We start from the raw sequence: 20,707 nt of genomic DNA, 5'->3' as shown, positions 1-20,707 counted from the left end.
CTGGGCGCGGGAGGGGCCCAGGCAGACACACCCACTGCGGTCCAGACAGGAAATGGCACTTTAATAGTTGTGGCCAGGGTGACGGGACCAAGATGGGGCTACAGCTGGGGCAGCCAAGAGGCCCTGGCTGGCCCGGGCCGGTCCAGAAGCCTCCTCTTCCTGCTGGGACGGGGCCCCGCTGCAGCTCTCTCCTTCCCTGGTGAGGTCCCACACGTGCCAGGGGCCAGCATGACAGCCACCCGGAGGCCACACAAGTGATGGAGCTGGGAACAGGGACTGCACCCCCACCTGCTGCCGTTTCCTTACTTCCAAGTCTTCGCGAGGTGGTTGGGCTCAGCCTGAGCTCAGGGCCTTCGGTTGGGGCTGGGAGTTGGGGAATGGGACGGGGCGGGCACCAGCAGGTGGCATGTGGGCTTTGTCGAGGCAGGAGTCACGGCCAGAGAGCCAGAGGCCCCAGCAAAGGAAGTGATGCCAAGGACGGGACAGAGCCCTCTGCTCCTACCGTGGGCATCCTTCTTGGCTAGAGGCCTGACACCCCTCCAGCCCCGCCCCTCCCCAATCCCCGGGCAGCCTGCTCCGTCCTCCATAGATGAATCTAGTCCCATATATTACAATAAACTGCGTCCGTCTCTCCCCATAAACCCCGCCCTCCCCCCCCCTCCGCCAAAGGCCCCCACTTCCCCACCCTCTGGTGGTGATGGGCCCCCCTCCTCGAGCAGTGCCGAGTCCCATCAGCAGCCAGCTGGCCCGGTGCTGGCCCGAGGGCCCGGGGATGTAGAGGGCGGGGCAGCGCCGCTACTCCAGGTAGATGTCTTCCGTGGGGCAGGTGTACTCCACGAACTGCTTGTAGAACTGCTGGAACGCTCTCCTGGGAAGCAGGCAGACACACAGGTGACGGGACGAACAGGATCTCCACCCAAGGTTTTCAGGCTGGAGCCTCGGGGTCCCCGGGTAGGGATCCAGTTCCCCCGGCAGAGCTGCTCTGCTCTGTCCTCTACACACTGAGCTTCCTGGGTGCCGCTTCAATTCAAGGAAGGGTCCAACCGCCAAAAAGTGTGGGAGCCACTCCTCGACACCACCCAGCCCTGACTCCAGGCCGCGAGGTGTGCAGGGCAGTGGGGACTGGGGTGGGCCAAGCATGAGGGGCGCGCTCTGGGGCCGGGTGCTCGGCAGGATCCATACACGCGGACGTACCCCACGGATTCCGCCAGGGCTTTGGTGGACTCCTCGGACACAAAGACGTGGCAGGCAAACCGGTGGTCAGCAGGGTGCTTGGTGATGAACCCAAAGTACCTGTGGGAGGACAGGAAGTGGGCTCAGCCCCCCTCCCCCGACATACTCGCAGGCCCAAGTCCTACCATGATAGCTCCAGGCCACCCCTTGACATTTCAATCTCTGTCCCTTCCCACTTACTTGTTGTTCTTTGGATGGTATCCACAGAAAGAGATGTTTTTTAACTGGAAAAAGTGGCTACATTTATTCCCCTACAGAAGGGAGAAGAGAAGCAGGGGTCAGTGGCATGCAGGGCCTACAGAGATCTGGTGGGGGGGCCTGGGGGCTGGGACCGGGGAGGTCACCTTGGCCTCCTGGGAGTCATCAGCCTTGACGCCTATCTTCACACCCCGCACGCTGATCTCCAGGACGCAGCTGGATGGCGGGTTAAAGTGCACGGTGAGCCGGCGGGTGGTGGCGATCTGTGGGCGAGGGGTGAAAATCAGGCGCTAGATGTCCCTCTCCCCAGGAGAGGACGGGGACCGGGCTGGGGGTGGGCGCCCATCCGAAGGGAGCGGGGAACAGGCACCTTTTGCATAGCAGCACAGAGCACGTCGTTGCCCTTGTGATAGGGGACCTGGACCGAGCCCAGGAACTTCACCCGGAACTGGTCCACCCAGTCGCTGTTTTTGGTCAGGGCTGGAAAGCAAGCGTGAAGTGAGGAGTGGCAGAGCCAGCAGAGGGTGCCACAGTCCGCGGACGTCCCAGCTCAGCTGGGCCTTGCTCTTCTCCCATTGTGAAAGGGACCTAATGTCACCTCCGCGAGGGCCCTCCCCGGTGGGTCACATGGGGCCAGGGCGGAGGCGGGGCCTGGTGGCACCGAGTAGGGGAAAGGACGCTACCTGCCATGTGTTCAGGCTCCTTGGTGACCTCGATGGCATAGTAGGCGGGAAAGACGCCCCGGGCGCCTGTGCGCATATTGTAGGCCTCATACCAGTAGTCCTCGGCCTGCAGCTCCACCAGCAACGGGTCATCCACCTCCAGCTCAAGTTCGTCTTCATGTCGAGGCACAAACCTGTCCCCAGCAAGGGCACGTGAGGAATTCACCACCAGGGCCTCCCCAGCCGGGCCAACCGTCTACTCCCCACCCCGCTCTGGGGTCAGGCGCCACAAGAGCAGCATTAATTCAATAAACACGTGCAAAGTCTCCTGAGCGCCTGTTAATGGCGCTGGTCCCTGCGGAAGAGCGAGGTCACGCAGACACACACCTGCCATCGAGGAACTTGTGGGCTAAGGGAGGAAGTGCCCAGAGCCATTGGTAAAACACAGAGGGAACAGGAAGTGAGCACTTCCTTGTGGAGGAGGCTGGGGGGTGCGCCCTGTGTACGGTCAGGCACGGTCTCTGCCGGGCACCTTCCTGGGCTCCTGCCCCCCGCCAGCCAGACCAGGTGCTCCGTCCCCGGGCCTGGCAGCGCAGCACTGCGGAGGGCCACACCGTACGAACCCATCGCACCATCACCCTGCTCGGGAGTTCCGACACGGTGGACGCCGTCCCCCTGGGGCCGAGCGGAGGGCTGAATGCCAGCTCCAGGGGCTGGGTCTAGGCCACACAGTGATGGCAGAGCAGGGAGGGCGTGTCCCCGCTGCCGCCTGGCCAGCCCGACCCCGCTGCTCTTACCTGAATATGGCCCGGTGTGTCTGCTCCTGCTCCTCCCCGTTGATGACACAGGAGAAGAGCCCGAAGGACTCCGCACCTGCAGGTGAGGGGGACGGGCTGGAGGAGAACGGTCCCACCTCTAGCCGGGGTTTAGGGGGCAGGCGGCAAGCTCTTGGTCCTATGCCTTGAAGCAGAAGGGCGAGGCCACCTCCAGGAACACCCTCGATTCGGCTCTCCCCCTCCCAGGCCCCCCACCGCTCCTGCTGCAGACTCACTGGAGGAGCGAGAGCGGCCACTCATGAAGACGTTCAGGAACTTCTTGGAGAAGTGGACGTCGGGCTCGTCGGGCGTGGAGTCCTCGGAGAGGCAGGCAGCGGGCCGCGGCCGGGGGGCCTCCTCATATTCCTCCCCAATGGCTGACTCGTAGGGCGAGGAGGCAGAGGCGCAGTTGTCATAGACGGTGGCCGAGTCGCTCTCGTCGCTGTAGTCTCCGAAGCACGGCCGCAGGCTCACCAGCTCCAGCTGCGCGTGCTCGTCCACCACCAGCGTGTACTTGACCGAGTCGTAGGACAGGGCGCTGGTGTCCGAGCTCAGCGAGGCCCGCGGAGGCGGCGGTGGCTCCCCCAGGCTCCCCCGCCACCCTCCGCCCGGGGGCTCGGCCCGCTCTGGAGACGACAAGCAGTCGAAGCCCTCGTCCTCCTCACTGATGGAGGGGTGCGGCCGCCCTGCAGTGGAGGGGTAGGCGGCAGGGTCTGGATCGGAGCTGACCGACATCCGGCTCTCAGCCGGCGGCAGGAAGGCGGAGGTGGGCTCTGCAGGGTCCGGGGGCCTCTGCACCGGCGTCAGGTAGATCTCCTCGGTGGCCTCTAGCCGCACGTCCGCCTGGTAGTGGATGCGGTCTCGATGCGAGTGGCCGCGGCTGCTCGGTGGGGCAGCGGGGGGGCCACCGGGAGGTGCCATCTGTGTGGCGGCGCTGCGGCGGCAAGGGCTGTCGGTGGAGGTGCCTCGATCCTTGGTGGTGGCGGGGCTGCTGGGGGGCGGCAGCTCATCGCTCAGGCAGATGTGTTCATGTGGCGGCGTCTGCTCCCCTGGAGGGCAGGCGGGTCAGTGTCGACGGTAAAAGCGGGGAGCTTCGCCCCTGACTCCCAGGCCACCTGCCCCCTCCACTCAGCATGCGGGACACGGAAACCAAGGTGAAGGCTCCCCGGCACGACGCCACGGTGGACTCTGGGGACAGTCCTCTCTCACTGCCACCCCAGCTGACTTCAGATGGGCCCGCTCAGGGCTACGGGACAGGCAGTTCACCTCAACTCAGCAAGACGGAAACTGCCGGGCTGGCTCTCTAGAAGGGGAAGTGAGACAGGGCAGGTGGCGGTCCAGGTACGGGAAAGGGTCCTGACTTACCTGTCTTCAGGGGTGAGGATGATCGAGACACCCGATCCTGCCAACTGTGCTTCTTGCCCAGAGAATTATTGTTCAGTGTGTCCTGTGCAGAAAACAAAAGGCCCTTGTGACAGAAGCAGTCAACAGTGCCCGGCACAGGGAGGCCCCGGCCCTGCCCCCATCAGGCCATCCCTAGGCCATTTGCTGCACACGCACCCCCGACCCTCCTCGAGCAGGCAGGAGGGGTGGCCAAGTCCCAGCCCTCCCAGCCAGACCTTCTGGCTCTAGACGGCTCTCCCTCCTGGCTCAGGGAAGCTGGCCCTCGGGGGAGATGCTCTTATCAGCCTCAACAAAGGTAGTGATGGCCAATATGTGTGGTGGTGAGTGGGGGAGGAGTGGAGGAGAAGCAGGAGCCATCTGGGGACAGAGCCAGACCCCTAGTCCCAGACACTGAGGCTTTACATATAGATGCTCACTTCCAGCCAACTCCTGGAGCTCAGCAAGCTATAGCTTAGGGAAGGGACAGGGACATTCTAGTAGAAGCTGGAAAAAGGATGAGGAAGGGTCTCCCAGCAGCTGGCCTGGGGAACTGGGATGAATCATGCAAATGATGAATCAGTAACATGGTTCCCAGACCCCTCCAGGAGCACATGACTGAGTTATGACAGATGTAGCTGTCAGCGGCCTTCCTTCCTGGATCTCCAGGGCTGCCCATCCCACATCATTGGTGCCCTAGAACCCCTCTCCACAATGTCTGCCAACAAGGCTCCCCACGAACTATTTAGGCCTTCTCCCCTGGGAACACTCTCATAGGCCCTCACATTCATGAGTCTGGCTGCCAAAATCCACCCCAGAGGATTCTGGGAAAGGGACCAATCCTTTCCCTGCAGCCCCTGCACCCTCCACCAACAGCCCCACCTCCCTGGGCCCCTCCTCTACACCTCTCCAGCCGGGGCCTGGAAGACAAAGGGCCACAGCCGGCTCTCCCCCACCCTATTCAACCCTCCTTGGCATCCAGCCACCCAGCCCAGGGGCCCCAGGCCCCCAACTCAGCCAAGCAGCTCCACCTCCCATGTCTCTTCCCTGCCTTCTGGGAATTCCCAGCTGCCCACATCTCAAACTGGCGGCTGCTTCTGAGCTCCCCATCCCCACCTCTTCACAATTCCCCATGACCTTTCCCGGAAACGACCACTTTAGCTGCTCTCTTCTCCAGGCCCTGCTTCTGCCCTTCACCAGGAGCCCCACACCCTAAAAGGGAAACCCTGCTCCAGCCTGAGGTCCAAAGCTCCAAATCCCTGCGACCCCTCAAAGCCCTGTTCTGTTCTCCTAAGCCCCCACTGCTCTCCTTACCCAGATCCTTCCACTGTCCCCCTCGGCTCCTTCATTCCTTCAACCCTCTACGAGGCTCCAAACCCTGTCGGCCGCCCCCTCCTGGCTCCTCTCCTTCAGGGCAGATCCCACCTGCCCACCGAGACCACCTCCCCTGGGACCTCCCACTTGGGAAGTCTCACCAGGCCGACTTCTCCCAGTGCCGGCCAGCAGGTCCCTCTCCCGCGGCCTCTCTTCGCGCCTCCAGCCTGCCGGCCTGCCCACCCTCCTCCTCCGCAAGTTGCTCTGCGCCCCCTACGCCTCGCGCGCCCAGTCCCCGGGGCACCACCCCTTCAGCCCCGCCCCACGCTGCTCGCGCCTCACCTGAGACCGCGGCACCTGCGGGAAGAGGTTGAGCGTGGTGGGCCGCTTGGGCCGATATGTGTCCCCACTGCCCTGGCCCTGGCCCTGGCCGCGGGGCGCCGGTTCTTGGCGGGGCTCGGCCTCAGGCGGCCCCGCTCCCGGCCGCCGCGCCGCGCGCTCCTCCTCCTCGTCGTCGTCCTCGGCTCCGGGAGTGTCCCCCGCCGCGTCGATCAGGTCCATCTGCAGCATCTCGGCCTGCAGCCGGCTCCCCGCGCTGCCGCCGCCCCCAGACAGCAGCCCGGCGCGCGGGGGCTGCGCCGCACGGACGGAGGGGCGTCAGGGGGCGGGGCCGCGTCGGGGCGGGGCCGAGGCCGCCGCGCACCGCCCCACCGCCCGGGCGAGTCCATTCCGCGGCCGCAAAGGGGGAGGGAAGGGGACAGGGGCAGGTGGCCGGCGAAAGGGGGCCGCGCCCTCCCGCCCCTCGCCCCTCGCCCCTCGCGAGGACTCGCGAAGCCGACTCCTCCCCAAGCTAGTCGGCGCCTTTGGCGGTCTATGCCGCCCCCCTCCCCGCGCTGCCCCCTTTCCTGACTCTCTGCACCCTCCCGTTCCCTTGGCAACGGCCGGTGACCTCACCGGGGTTGTAAGCCGAGCCCAGAGTGAGGTCACCGCTGTTGCCATGGGGACGCAGGGTCGCCAAGGAGTTCGGGCCCCACAAGGGATGGAGGAGGGGGAGGTTAGCGTTTGAAGGGGGCAGTGAAGAAAACTGGGAAACCAGTCCCAGCCAGGCGAAGGATGGAGGAAGGGCCGCAGTGCAAACAGAAGAGGGATGCAGGGGGTAGGGGGTGGGGTGGGGAGGGAGGGGGGAAGGGCAGGTGGGGGCACCGGCACGCGGCACCTCTCGACAGTCCGAGGACCCTCCAACCTGGGTTTTCTCTCAGGCCATCCTAACCTTGATCATTCAGAGCCCCAGTCTAGTTTCAGCTCTGCCACTAACTCCCTGGCACCTTGGACAGATCCCCTGACCCTTCAATTCCCTCTCCAGTTAACTGCCTCCCAGCTTCCCAGAGAGGTGAGGGCTTACTGGCAAGAGTGTGTGAAAGCCCCCTAGAACTTGTCTAAGTCCCCACAGGGTACACCTCTAGCTAGTACTGCCTCAGGGCCCTGGCTGGTGGCAGGGACCACCCTCTCCCGAACTCTGCTGGTGCGTGTTGGGTGAAAGGGTGGTGTTGGATTCCGGAACAGGTGTATGACCTTAGGGAAGCTATGTCAAGGCCCTGGGACCATTCCTCACCCTTGCTGGCCTGGCCGTGGGGGTACTGGAGGGTTATCCTCATCCCTTGGTTTCCCCTTGCCTGGCAGAGCTTACAGAATCTCTGTAACAGGCAACAGGAGTTCAACCCAGAGACAGGCACCCCACCCAGCTCACACCGCAGCTCTCTCCTTTGCTAACCATTCTCCTCTAATACCATGTCCACTTTAGCCACCCATCCTCCTGGGTGCTGACAGAAGCTCTGGACTCTGCAACCTATTCCCGTGCTTTGCCTCCTATTTCCTGGCCAATGGTCCCTTTCTTCCTGTTCTGAAAAGACCTAGGGGGATCCCTATCTGACCCAAATTACCCGCATGCTGAGGACCCCCTGGCAGGATTCAGAACTTAGGGAATGGAGAGAGCCATCTGTCCTATGACAAAGCCAGGAGGCCAAAAGCAGCAGCAATGCTAGGTTAACCCTCCAGAGGATCCTTTAGAACTGCAGTCCAGGGAGGGTCTGTGGGGCTATGTGGTGTGATTTGGTGCAATGGCAGCCGAGGGAGTGCCTTGGCTCTTTTTTCCTGTCCCAAAGCACTGCAGACTCTAACAGACTCCACCCTGCTCTGCCTCAGGCCCTCTGCCAAGGCTGCTCTGGAAACAGTTTAGGGTAGTGCTGATCCTTCCCTTAACTCTAGCCCTAACTGCTACTGCCCTACATCTGAAGACCTCCTGTCCTCTCCCTTCTTGTGGGCAGTTGAAGGAGCTGCCTCTTGCCTTAGCCCCTGGCCAAAAAATAAATAAATAAATAAATAAATAAATAAATAAATAAATAAATAAATTCTGATCGAGCACCCAAGATGTGCCACGCATTGTACTGGATGTGTTTCTTGGATGTCATTTCATTTAATGAGGATGCCATACAGACCCTGAAAGTCCTTTTGTAGATGTGGGGATGCCTTCACTCCTGTCCCTACCCATCCTGCCATCCCACTCAGGGGCTCCTGAAAGCCCACTCTTACCCGCAAGGACAGGGTGTCTTTGCACTGCAGGCTGATGCCACACTCCTCGGTGATCTCTGAGAGGTCTTCATCCTCAAACTCCTCCAAGCTGATGTCGTGGGTGAGCCTGGTGAGGACAGGAAGCCAAAGTTACCAACCCAGGAGGACTACTTAGTCCACTGATGTCTCCCTAGTACCTCTTCCAAGGGGCAGTCCCTCGAAGGCAAATCACAGCCCCCAGAGCATGGGACTTATCCACATGAGCCAAGACAAGGGGTAACAGGCAGGGAGAGGGGAGGCTCCAGGCTACTCCAGGTTATTCCATTCAGTTGCCAACCAGGAGGCAGTGCCTAGAAGGCCCAGCTGGTCAGAGCCTCAGCTCTGCCAGAGAAATGCCTCCCAGGGTCAAGGCAGGTGCCAAGGCCAATTCACCCATGGAGAATGCAGAGGTGAGAAGCGACAAGGGATGCCTGGAGTAGGAGGGCTCCCCGTGTAATCCCTGCAGCGACAAAACCTAAGGTGCTGGCAGAGGCCCCTCCCCAGCCTCAGAGGAGTGCTCCACGCTCCCAGCCCAGGAAGACCGATGCCTCGTGAGCCCCGGGAGCAGGTGAAGGGAGATCTGGTGTCAATGTGGCTAGTTTCAGCCTGTTCCAGGAGAAACTACACCCCCATTCTGTGTTCTTCATCTCATCTCTTCAACCACAAAATCGCCTTGCCCAGCACACAGATCCTGAACAGAAGGCTGCAGAGGGTCAAGGAAGGCCTGGGGCTGGGGCTGGAGGTGTCGTGAGCTCAGGAGACAGACCAGAGCACAACTCTTAACTGGCTGTACTAGAACCCTCTACCCCCAGGCCAGCCCCCACCCCACTGTAGTGACTGTCCGCTTGTCCCCTACACTGGCTCACCCCTAGCCCCGGGCACTCTACCTGGCTTGGTGTGGGTGGGACATGTGAGAGAATTCTGTTGTGGAAGTTGGGAAGAATTCTGAGCCTTTTCCTAAGTAAGACAGGGAGATTGAGGCACAGAGCAAGGGAGACCCAGGAGTCCAAGGTCAACCAGGAGAGGTGGTGGCCCAGCCCCCAGCCCCAGCCCCAGGCCCACATCCCCTGCCTCTTGCCTCTGTCAGACCAAACAGAAACCCAGAGCTCCATGGAGCTGCCCCCTAAATGTCCCCCCACCCCCACCAACCCCTCTACCCCCTACCAGCGCTCCCACTGGTCCTCCAACCAGCTGTCATTGTCTGGGCTCGAATCCATCTTCGGCACCAGCTTCATGGAGAGCCCTGCCCGGCCGGGGGGCTGCAGGGCCCCAGGGCCACCCTCTCATGCCCAGCAGGGTTGGGGGGCTAGGGCTCAGGGCAGGGCTGGGGCCTCGGGCCTCCACTGCCGGGGCCTGCCTTTCTGCGTCCTGCCCGCAGCAGAAGCCTGGGGAGCTCATTAAAAATAGATGGGCCAGGAGAAGAGGCAGTGGCTGCCGACCCAGGCCCCGGCCCCAGCGCTTCCCAGCCCAGCCCTCAGCTGCAGGCGGCTGCCTTCCTGGCCTGGCCCGGCACTTGCACTTGCGCTGAAGCCGCTGCGTTGCCGCCTCCCCCTCGGGATCGGATCAGGTTACTGCAATCGATGCCACCTGCCCTTCCAATGCCCCTGTCGGGGGCTGGGGTGGCCCCCCTCCCTGGACCAGGCTTGTAAGCAGATGGCAGAAATCTGGGATGTCTCCCCCCAAAAGCCAACCCTGATCTGCTTTAAAGGGCCAGCGCCACACTCAGGGCACCTGGTGGTGAGATGGGGTGGGGGTGGGGGGGTGCTTCTGAGATTCTCCATGAATGGATGCCCCCACCCACACAGCAAGGCGCTCAGCCCTCACACCTCATCAGAGAGGCTTCTGTGGGGCCAGGCAGCATCCCGACAGTGCTGCCCGAGGTGGGTCCGGGCCGCCTCTATTGACAACCTGGATGCAGGAGAGAACTCTGTCACCTCCCGGGGGTTTCATCTTTCAGCACTCAGGAAGCGCCTATGGGTACAGGAGGTTCCACGGCCAGGGCTAAAGGCAGACCCTGTATGGACCCCTCCCAGGGGGCTGGAAGGTAATGAGCTTTCTGCCGCTGCGGAGTGCCATAAACAGAGGCTGGTAGACGCTGGAGGGGACGGCAGAGAGGGGTTCTGACCAGGACAAGGGAGCTGGACAGACAAGGTGCTCTTTAAGGCTTCTTCTGACCTGGAGCCTGAGGGTGGTAGGCTCTCAGGGCTGGGGGATGGTGTGGTGTGGAGGTGGGGGTAGGCTGCGGACGATGGTCCGGCCCAGAAGCCACGGCAGCCCTGTTGTCTGACCAGTGCGGCGCGACACCTCGGGCCTCGGGACGAGAACCCAGCGGCCGGCGCTAAGTAAGTGGTCAAGACGCATCAGCTGCCTGGAAAGTCACAGAGAAGACCCACTCCTGCGACTCAGCCAGCATCAGAGAGCTGCAGGGCGCCTGGGCATCTGACCCAGAGGTGCCCTCAGGTGCCCTGCTCTGCCAGTAATCCTTGTACACATCCGCATCTCCTCCTCGCTGCCGGGTCCCAGCCCAGCTCCTGCCTCTGCAGCTCCAGACCTCCCCACTGGCCTGCTTGCCTCAGTGTCCCCATGCCGGGAGCGCTCCACCCCACCGACCATCAGGCGAAGCTGCCAGAAACACCACCCTTCTGCCCCCTACTCAAAGCCCCCTAAGGTTCCCTGCTAGTGGCAGGCCCCTTGGCTTGGCATTCAAGGTCTCCAGTTCCACGTGTGACTGCCTGTACCTCCCGCACTTGCCTCCCCAGGGGTCTAGTCCAGTGCTCGGATGGAGCACCTGGCAGGCAGGCTTCTCAACCTGTGCTTGCTGGGAGAAGGCTCGGTTAAGCCCACCCCTCTGGGAAGCCCTCCCGGTCCCCCGTCACCCCTCACCTGGGCCTGGTGTCGCCACCTGCGTGGATGCAAGGTGGTGTGGCGGGACAGACAGGACCAGGCCTCCCTCAGACAGCCCGCCAGGCTGCTCCAGAGGTGGATGGAGCTCACATCGCCCACCCTTGTGCCGAGCAGGTGATGGCACACAGGTCCCCACCCTCCCCGCTCCATCTGGACTGTATGCTCCTGGAGGGTAGAGCTCGTGAGGTCATCTGGCACACACAAGGCCCTCAGGACACGCCTGCCGCATGTTTGTCAAGGGACATCCTTAGCGTCCACCTGCTTCTCTCAGGCCAGAGTGTTCAGGGCAGGCCCGCAGCTCATCTCTGCACCCCCCGGCGTCCCACTGTATCCCACTTCCGGGGACGGCGGGTCTGGGGGCAGGCAGGCCCAGCCATGAGGCCAGCTGTGGGACACGGGGGGAAAGAGCAGCAGGCCGGGCTCAAAAGCCTGCACTGGTGTCCTGCTGCGGTGGGGTGGGTGAAGGGAGCCGCTTATCTGACCTCTTCCTCCTCACGAGGCAGGATGGCAGAATGGTCACCATAGCAGGCTTGGAGACAGGAGGCGCGAGACCAGGTCCTGACTCCGTCACTGATGAGGCTCGGGGCCGCCAACCCTCTTCGTGCCCTGCATCTCCCCGAATCCTCACTGCAACCTTGGGAGAGGGTTTCATTTTGCCCCTTTTCCAGATGAGGAACCCTGAGGCGCACACGGAGGGCGCCGAAAATCTAGTTTCCCCACATGTAAAATGAGCACCCCCGCCCCCGACCCGACCTCAAAGGTGCTGCTGAGGTTGAACACAGTGGAGCGTGTGGATTGCACAGCGCTGTGAGGAGGTCACGACCAAGGAACGGGGGGACAGACAGGTCAAGCAGGCCCCTTGATGAGTCACGTCCGGCCCCTGCCCTTAGCTCCCGCTCCTCCGGGCACCCATGTCCTGGGTCTCCAGAGGAGGCCCTTTGTGGAGGGAAAGCTTAACGGACCCTTGGGCCCTCCAGGCTCAAGGAAGGCAATTGTCGGGAGGAAGTGAGATGGAAGGAAAAGCTGGAGGGGAGGAGGGAAGAGGAGAAGGAAGTAGGCCCCCAGATCCGGCGGCCTTGGCGGCTTCCCTCCAGAGGCAGCTGCTCTTGACCAGTCAGGCCTGCTTTGCCCATTCGGGTGAGATGGTTCCTGAGGTCTCATCCACGTTAACATTTGGTGACCCCGTGTCATGGGTTTGCTCTCCGGAGACCTCCCTGACCTTTGGAGTCTGTATATTTGAGGCCCCCCTCTTCCTGTAGTGTGCTCCCCCAAATGAACAAGCATGTCTTTGTGCTCTGGTGTTTATTACGTGGCCTTCTCCCTTCCACGTGCCGTCTTGTCTCCTGCTCTCCTCCTCCCACTGATGGCAGCCTAGCCCTCTCCCGTTTGCCATCTCAGCCCGGCAGCAGGCTGAGTTAGGAGTGTGTGCAAAGTAAGGGTTAAGTGGCAAAGTGCTGAGGCTTTAGCTGAGCAAGGCCAAACCCGAGCCAGGCATGTGGCTGTCGGGAGGCCATTCCTGTCTTCCCCTTCCTGGCTCTCTGGAAGTGAGGGAGGGATGCCAGCAGAGTGACCTTGCGTCCTGGCCATGGTGCCCCACGGGCCCCTCTCACAACAGAGAGCATCTGTGGTTCAAGCGCCCAGCCTGTCCCTCTGCCGCCCTGTGTGTGCTGGGCAACTAGCCGGTTCCCAGTAGTTCTCAGTTAGGCTGGTTTCCCATTTCCCTCTGGCTCCCCTACAGGCCATTCTCCACTGGGCAACCCAAACCAGCACGTGACACGCCAATCTGGTCTTGAAACCCCTCCCCAGCTCAGAATCCCTTAATAGCTTCCCCTGGCACTTAGGGAAAGGGGCCAAAATTCCCTGTGGCCTGAGGCTCCTTAGGGCCTCCCCGAACTCTAGGGTATCATTGCCCCCCCCCCCCCAACCCGGGTCCCTCGAGGAAGCCTTCCCTGACCTCCCTGACTAGGCCAAACAGCCCTGCTCCTGGCTTTCTCAGGCCCACTTACTGGTGGTTCTGGATCACTGCGATTAGACCTTTGGTTTCTGCGATCAGTGGGGTGGGGTGGGGGGCTCTACGGGGCGGCGGGGGAGGGCTCCCCTTAGGGGCTGTTGGTCCACAAAGGCAGGACCGTGTCTGTCTTGATCAATGACGTGGTGCCTGATAGGTACTTAATAAATGTTGGCTGAATGAACCACTGGCCTTTTTGGGTTTTCTCCTTAAAATTCTCTAAGTCAGGTGCCCTTTCAACTCAACTTCCTGTGGCCCACCGACGTCAGGATCTGGGGCAGAATGTGCAGGCCCCCAGGGAGGTGCTGGCTGAAACGGTGGGGTGGGGGGAGCTAGCCCAGCATCCTCAGAACTCCCACCCCATGCCACCGCCAGCTCTGGTGGGGGGTGGGGGGGACACTGGGGCCAGGCTAGCTTTGTTTCTCTCATCTCTAATTCCCTCCCTGACCGTGTCCACACTGTGGACACCAGTGAAAAACGGAGTCCACCCCAGGAAACAAGTCCTATGGGACAGTCCCCAAGTATGGGGTTAGAATGTGTCCGATCTGTTTGAAGCTCTCGGTGCTGATACGTAGCCGGGACTCTGGGATCTGGTGATTTGACTTTTGAAAAGCTGCCCTGAGAAAACCACCCCACATGCAGAAAAGGATGCGTGTACACAAGGATGCGTATTTCTCCTAACAGCAAACCACTGAAAACAACTAATAGCTCAGCACCAGCGGGCTGGTTAAACCGTGGCCACCCAGGGCATGGAATATCATGCGGTCTTTTTGTCGGATATTACGGAGTCTGCGTGTGAATGCAGAAAATGGCAACTACTCTAATGAGCAAACGGAACATAATGACCTCATGGCTTCACATGAGGAATCACACGCAGGAAGAAACACTAACACGGACGCAGCCATGAGACATGGTGGCATCTGGGGAGATCTTTTCTCCTCCGCTCCCCTGGATAAATTTTCTATACTGGGTCAGACCAGCCTAGCGCCAGGCTCTTGCTCCTGGTTCCGGGGCTGCTGGCCTTGCCATGGAGCGGTTTCCTGAGGGCAGGGGGGTCATCGTGTTCAACTGGCACCAACTCCCTACCCCTGTTCTAATCCATGCACAGAGCCCAAGACCTCGTATACCGTAGGTACTAAATAAACGTCTACTGAAGGCAGTGCCACGGCACCAGCAGCTCTGGGCGCCAGAACGCGGCAGGGCCTACAGTTAATGTTGGTAGAGATTTTTTTGAATGAATACAAGGGTAGGGCCACGGGACAGAGGTGACATCCTAGAATGGGTAAGAACCCCTAAGTGCGGATGGCGGCAGTGACCCCACTTTGTGGGATGCATGGAGGGGCTCAAGCCAAGAACTCAGAGACCAACTTTAAGGCTCTGCCATCAAAGAAGTGGGGGTGAAACCCTGCCGTGGCCATTGTCTGCCCCCCACATTGGGGGTTCACTAGGAGCCGAGCCAGGGTTGTGGGGGAGGCTGCCCAGGCCTTAGGGCTGGGGGAGGGTGGCTCCGGCAGCACAGCTGTTCCGGTTTCCCTCCTCCCACGGAAACGTCTGCCGGAACAGGCCAGGCTCTGGGGCCCTGGGCCATCTCCCTGCTCTCTGCTGCCCCTTGGGTAGTGATGTTCTCTCTGAGGCTTCAGTGGCCTTCTCTCTTGAGACTCCCAGGGTCTCTGGCCCCAGCCCAATCCTCTCTAGTGATGCCAGGCCTAAAAACAACTGCCTGTCTGAACGCTCCAGCTGGGTCCCCAGTGGTCACCGACCTCAAGCTCAGTAGGCCTCCTACTAATTTCGCCTCCCTGCCCACCGAGCCTCTCATCTCCCACAGGGCACCCCATCTCCAGGGGGCCCAGCGTCATCCTGGGTTCCTGCCTCCCCCACCCCTTACACCAGATACCTCACCAAGTGAGCTAACCCGCCCCCGAAATCTTCCTCATGTCCTCTGCAGCCCCTCCTTGTCACACACAGGATGGCCAGTCTCCCAGTGGTCTCCCTGCCTCCCTGTCCGCTCTCTACCCAGCAGCCTGAGTGACCGTCCCCAGACAGCGACCCAACGCTGTGGTTCCTGCTAAACCTTCGCCGCTTCGCACTGACCCGCTGGCCCCGGCAGCCCTGGGCCTCTGACCTCAGCCACCATCACACCAGCCAGCCCGTCTGGTAAGACCTTGTCTATCTCCCCTCTACACGGTCACCTGCGTGATGGCCAGGCCCGTGTCTGTGCCTCTGGAGCGTCTCCCCAGGGAGCCCGCCAAAGCGCAAATGTTTGTTGAGTGAGAGATAAATGAGGAGGCCTCTGCACCTCTCAGGTGGCCGTATCTGTCATCCCCAAGGCGGCGTGGTGAGGTAAAAACCACGGCATCCAGACAGTCATGAGGCCTGGGTCCTGCCACTCACCTGCTGTTCTCAGGGAAGCCACTCACACTCTCTGGTCTCCTCCTCAGTAAAAGGGAAGGGGGTTTGGATGAGCTGAGTTTTGAGCCCCTCACCCACAGCTCTGCTCCCACATACCCAGGGTGGGCCGCACACTGTACTTTTCATAAGCACCCTTTGTCCCTCCCACATGGACTGCCCCTCTGTCCCTCTCCTCTATCCCACCTACCCAGCTCCATGTATCCACTGGGCATTTTTCTAAAGTCTCTTTTCTAGAGTTTCCCCTAGAATGAACACGAGCCACTTTAATTTTAAATTCTCTTTTCTAATGTTGTAAGTTACAGAAGTAACCTAGGCTGCTTGTAGAAATGAGAAGTCCAATAATAACTGAAGTATGTGACATCAGTGACAATTCCTCCTCTGATACCGCATCCAGAAGTAACTACTAGTAACTGCTTGGAGCATTTCTATAATCAGAAGGAAAAAAAAAAAAAACAAAAAACAGAACACTTATTTAAACCAACTACCAACAAACAAATGCTCTCCAGCTCTCCATGTCCACACCATGCTTTCTCCCTGCACATGCTCTCTCCCTCAGGGCTCTCTCTTTTCAGGGTGGCTCCGAAATCAGACGTCCTGAACTCAAACCCCAGATCTGCCATTTACCTAGTCTCTTTATGCCTCAGTTTCTTCATCTGCAACGTGGGGATAATACTATCGCTCTGCTTCTCTGGCTCTGGCGAGCATGAAACGCTCTCTCGCAGAAAGCAGGTAGAACAGGGCTGGGCAAAGGGAGGGCCTCCCAGGGGGCTCAGCACGTCCCACCGTGATTCTCTGACAACATGTTCTTCTCTGAGCTCCAGGAGGGCAGCACACAACTTACCCTTAATAATCAACCAAGAAGGCATTACTGAGCACCTACTCTATGCTGGGCAGCGGGCAAACCAAAGTTCAGATGTTGACTCCTTACGCCTTCTGGAAGCTGACAGTGGTGCTGGGGGCACACGTCTAGTAACAACACCAGCCCTGCATGAAAGCAGCTCCCCGCAGCCCCTGAAACAGTCAACGCGTGTTGTCCCATTCAGGTCCGCCTGAGTGGTCCACCTCGGGACCACCCTGAGCAGGAGCCAACACTGGCATTGTGGAGAAGAAGAAACAGAGGCTCTGGGAGTGAAGTGCCCAGTCTTGGGGCACACAGCTAAAAAGGCTGGGCCACACTGCAAACCCAGACCGGCTGGATCCATGACCCCACCAAAGAGCCATGAGAGGGCGGCGACCGTCCAGGGTTAACCCGAGCTGGGCGAAGGGCTATGCAAGGCAGAACAAGGGAAAGGTCAGCAGGGGCTGCTGGAGCAGGCAGGGCAGACCATGTGGGGCCGGAGACACTGCCTTTATTATTCCCACGTGCTGGCCTTGTCCCCACAGCCAGGCCACAGTGTCCTGGAGGGCCAGCCCACGCCTCAGCCTTGGCACACTGCCATTCTCGCCCACCTGGCCGGGACTGGACACTCGCTGGCTGGCATCCACCTCGTCAGTTCCTCTCACTAAAGCATCCATGCTAACCTGTCTGCCGGGGGCAGGGTGGGGTGGAGGGCACTGTCACCCGGGGATCTGGAAGCAGGTAGAGGGAGGCAAAACTGTTCTCTGGGCCAAAGACAGGGCCTGGAGGCAGCGTGGACTGAACACACACAGAGGGCCCCAGCCTCTGACTTCCTCAGGGTCCTCAGGCAAGCCACTGCCTTCCTGAACCTCAATCTTGTTATCTATAAAATGGGCAGACCAATACCCATGCCCGTGAGGGTAAATGAGCCTGCCCTAGGCTTTGAACAGTAAGGAGCCATACGGAGGACGGACAGCATGGAGGGTGGACACTTGTTGAACACCGACTTCATGCACACTAAGGAATCAATATTAATTAGCTCGCCTAATAGATGGGATTGTCAGGTCAGCCAGCTAGAAAGTGGTGGGGCTCAGATTTGAACCCAGGTTCCTCTAAGCTGTTCCACTGTGGAGGGGGCCTCCTGGTAGGAAGGCAGTATTTGCCCCCTGGCTGGGCGTGTTATACCAGGTGCAATTGGTCTGGGACCTCAGCCATTACCCAGAGGCACTACCCACGGAAGCCCCCGCCCTGGAGCCCTCACGCTTGGCCTCCTCCATCTGGTCCCCTCCCTCTGGTCTTCCCGGTTTCTGAGCTGAGGGCCTCCGGGGAGGTTTCTAGTGCTGATGATGCCATTAGAGATCCCCAGGGGTCTCTACACACCTGAGGGCCAGGGAGCCAGCAACCCCTTGGTCAGAGAGAGGCTGGCGCCAGAGCCCAGCTGGGGCCTGGCTGGGGTGGGGTGGGGGGCAGGAGAAGGGAAGGCGCCAGCTCATTAGACAGAGAAACAATGGGATATATGTAGGCCTCCTCCTAGGCTCTGGAGCAGTTACACCCTCTGCTTCCCCCTCACCAAATGGGCCCAGGATTATGGGCCTTCCACCCCTTCCCCATAACACCCGCTGTCCACTTATCTAGAATCCATCTCCCAATTGCCTGACACCAGATAGTGGGCAGAGAGAGGGGTGAAGGGGGACTCAGATCACAGACCTGGGTACTTGCTCCAGCAGGGACACCTTCCACCCAATGTCCTTGGCTACTCCAGGTATGCTCAACCCAGACCTCCCCCAACTACAGCTGGGCGTAGTGTCTCTAAGCCTTCTGCACGTGCACGCACCTGGCCAGGTCAGTGCTTGCCTAATTCTACAGAGGGTCCTGGCCACGCCAGGCCTGGGAGTTAGGCCCCTCTGTCCGGGCAGGGCTGGGGGAAGGGCCCACGGCTTCCTCCTTCCAGCACCAAGGTTGCCAGTTGCCCCAAGAAACTGGGACCCACGGGGCGCCCCAGCCTGCTCCCATCTCTATTCGGAAGCTTTCCGACTGGGCATAGGCAAAGCCCTAGCCTGCCTGCCTCCTCTGGGATCTCAGTCCAGACCCCAGGCCCTGCCGCAGTACCAAAGTGGGGGAGAAGGCGGCCTGAGCGCCCCCTCCTCCAATTCCAGTTCTGAATCTCCTAGCCTAGGGCATGGAATGGCGGAGGGAGCTGCACCACGGCTATGCAGCAGCTATCAGCCTGGACTTGAGGCTGAGGGGTTTTCTGCGAACCCTGTCCAGGGAGGGAACCCCATCACCACGCCGCCCTCCCGTTCCAGGGGTCGGGGTGTCTGTGCTGGGGGATGGGGGTGGGGGTGGGGGAAGCCCGGGCTCCTCAGCCCCGGCTGTAGGGCGGGGCGCGGCGGCCGGGGACTCTCACCTGAAATTGGGCGGCGACGCGATGTGTAGCCCCAGGAACGGGGAGGCGGCAGGCGGGGACGCGGCCCCCCCGCCCAGGCCGCCGCTCTCTCGCTCCGCCATTCTCCGGCACAGCCCTGGCCATCCGGGCGGAGCGCGGCGCAGAGGCGGCGGCGGCGGCGGCGAAGGCGGCGGCGGCGGATGGGAAGGAGGCGGGGGCGCGGCGAGAGGCCGCCGCCGCCGCGGGGCTCCAGCTGGGGCGGGTGCGGCGGGCGCACCTGCGCTGGGCAGGGCGCGGCTCTGGACCGCGCGCCGCTCTCGGGACTGGCGCGAGCGCCGCCGCGCGCCCCCGGGCCCAGGCTAAGGTCTCGTGCGCCCCGCCCCCGCCCCGCCCTCGGCCCCGCCCCTCCGGCGCTCTCCGAGGTGCTGAAATCGCGGCCCCCGTGGCCCCTGGGGTCGGCTCAGCCGGGCTGAGTCCCACACTGACTCTTCTGACCTCTTCCCCCTCCTTCAAAATCTTCGTGCCCTTGGGGGCTCTGCCCCTCGGGTGGCTCTAGCGCTTGGGTATCAGGGAACTAATGGCGGGACCCTGGTCCCCAGGGCCCTAGTTGGTCCCCAGCAGCAGACAAAGAAGGCGGACAGGAAAAGAGGGCCGTGGAGGAAGGCAGAGAACGGTGAGATGCTGCCGGGTGTGGGCTCCTAGAGCAAGGCAGGTTTGGAGTCAGATGGCGTGAAATCACAGCCTGGCTTCCTAAGTGAATAGGTGGTGTGGCCTTGCATCAGTGCTTTTACAGTCCTAAGTTTGGTTTTCTCATCTGTGAAATGGGGACAAGAATGGTCCCTCTCATGGTTGTTGTGAGGGTGAAAAGTAATACAAATATGTTGTCACCAGAGGCAGGGAACACCCCACCTCCTCGCTAGGATCCGGGTCTTACCCAACCCTGTCCCCTTACCTCTCATGGACTCTCCCTAGAGGGTCTTCTCTCCGAAGATTGACCCAAGCCCCACCTTTAGCCCCAAACAGGTATTAATGGTGAACTGAACCTTTCCTCCTGGTTTTTCTGTTTCTCCTCCCTCACATCGGGACTTTCTCAGATTTCTCTCCTCACTTGTCATCCCAATTTCATTTCCTGCAGAACACCTCTCTCTTGCACGCCATAGCTGGCTTCTCACATTCTTTATTTTTAATTTTTTTTTTTTTTAAAGCAGGCTTGCCCAGCGTGGAGCCCAATGCAGGGTTTGAACTCATGACCCTTGGATCAAGATCTGAACTGAGATCAATAGTCAAAACACTCAACTGACTGAGCCATCCAGGCACCCCTGGTTTCTCACATTCTAAGATTAGGAGCTGGCCTTTCCTCCTGCTGCCATAATTGACTTCTTGGGATTCTTCTAATGGTTCCTCTGTTCCCTCCAGCACCTCTACCTCTGCTAACTTCGGGCCATGGCTCCCTCCCGGTCTCTCCCCTAAGAAGTCTAAGCCTGTGAGTTCTTTTACAGAGCATGGACTGCTGGACACTCAAACTGCTGGTCAAGGCTGGGGCCCCAGCTTTGGTAGGTCACAGAGGCTCTGACCAAACCTCACTGGTTTCTCTGGTCTCCTGAGAACTGCAGAGGTCCTGTCCTCTACCCCTGTCCTTACCTCTCTTTGAAAAAGGGGCAAACTATTTCACAACTTGTGGGATCCTATTTGCAAATCTGGATGGCCAACTGGTCAAATTAGCCCCTTTTCCTTTAATGTAGCTCCCAGAAAGCTCTGCAGGAAACAACTCCCCCTCCAGCATCGAGAACATCCCGTTACCTAGTGTCAAAGGTCTTTTCCCTGCCTGTGGGCCTAGAGGAGTGGCCACTTTACCTTTCCTGCTATCTTAGCTCAGCCTCCTTTCATAGGACCAAACAGCAACCACCTGCTGCTCAGATGCCTGGCTTTTGCTCCCAGGAAAGCAGTCATGTC

General features: G+C 60.6%; 1 protein-coding gene across 2 annotated transcripts; it reads right to left on the bottom strand.

The window, feature by feature from the left end:
• Positions 1–44: 44 nt before the first annotated feature.
• MAPK8IP1 (mitogen-activated protein kinase 8 interacting protein 1) lies at positions 45–19,064 on the bottom strand. 2 transcript variants are annotated; one of them, XM_045486630.1, is made up of 12 exons: positions 18,776–19,064; positions 8,192–8,297; positions 5,945–6,235; positions 4,274–4,355; positions 3,145–3,957; positions 2,891–2,966; positions 2,115–2,287; positions 1,802–1,911; positions 1,578–1,694; positions 1,414–1,484; positions 1,195–1,293; positions 45–868 (listed from the first exon to the last, which is right to left on the bottom strand). In XM_045486630.1, exons 1-12 carry the CDS (start codon positions 18,874–18,876, stop codon positions 796–798), a joined length of 2,112 nt encoding a protein of 703 aa, XP_045342586.1. In that variant the 5' UTR covers positions 18,877–19,064; the 3' UTR covers positions 45–795. The 2 variants fall into 2 exon arrangements, with proteins under 2 accessions (XP_045342586.1, XP_045342587.1); XM_045486631.1 differs by lacking the exon at positions 18,776–19,064 and adding an exon at positions 9,374–9,813.
• Positions 19,065–20,707: the final 1,643 nt, after the last annotated feature.

This window comes from Leopardus geoffroyi, chromosome D1 (assembly GCF_018350155.1).
Source record: "Leopardus geoffroyi isolate Oge1 chromosome D1, O.geoffroyi_Oge1_pat1.0, whole genome shotgun sequence".
Classification (NCBI taxonomy): domain Eukaryota; kingdom Metazoa; phylum Chordata; class Mammalia; order Carnivora; family Felidae; genus Leopardus; species Leopardus geoffroyi.
Note: the sequence above shows the minus strand (reverse complement) of the source record. Positions and strands in the feature narration are given on the sequence as shown.

Bases quoted from the DNA above. Each gene is read 5' to 3' on its own strand.
- MAPK8IP1 (XM_045486630.1), bottom strand. From the start codon at position 18,876: ATGGCGGAGCGAGAGAGCGGCGGCCTGGGCGGGGGGGCCGCGTCCCCG. The intron at 8,298-18,775 runs GTGAGAGTCCCC...TGTCCTCACCAG, and splicing joins GCGTCGCCGCCCAATTTCAG to GCTCACCCACGACATCAGCT. The intron at 2,967-3,144 runs GTGAGTCTGCAG...CCTCACCTGCAG, and splicing joins TGGCCGCTCTCGCTCCTCCA to GTGCGGAGTCCTTCGGGCTC.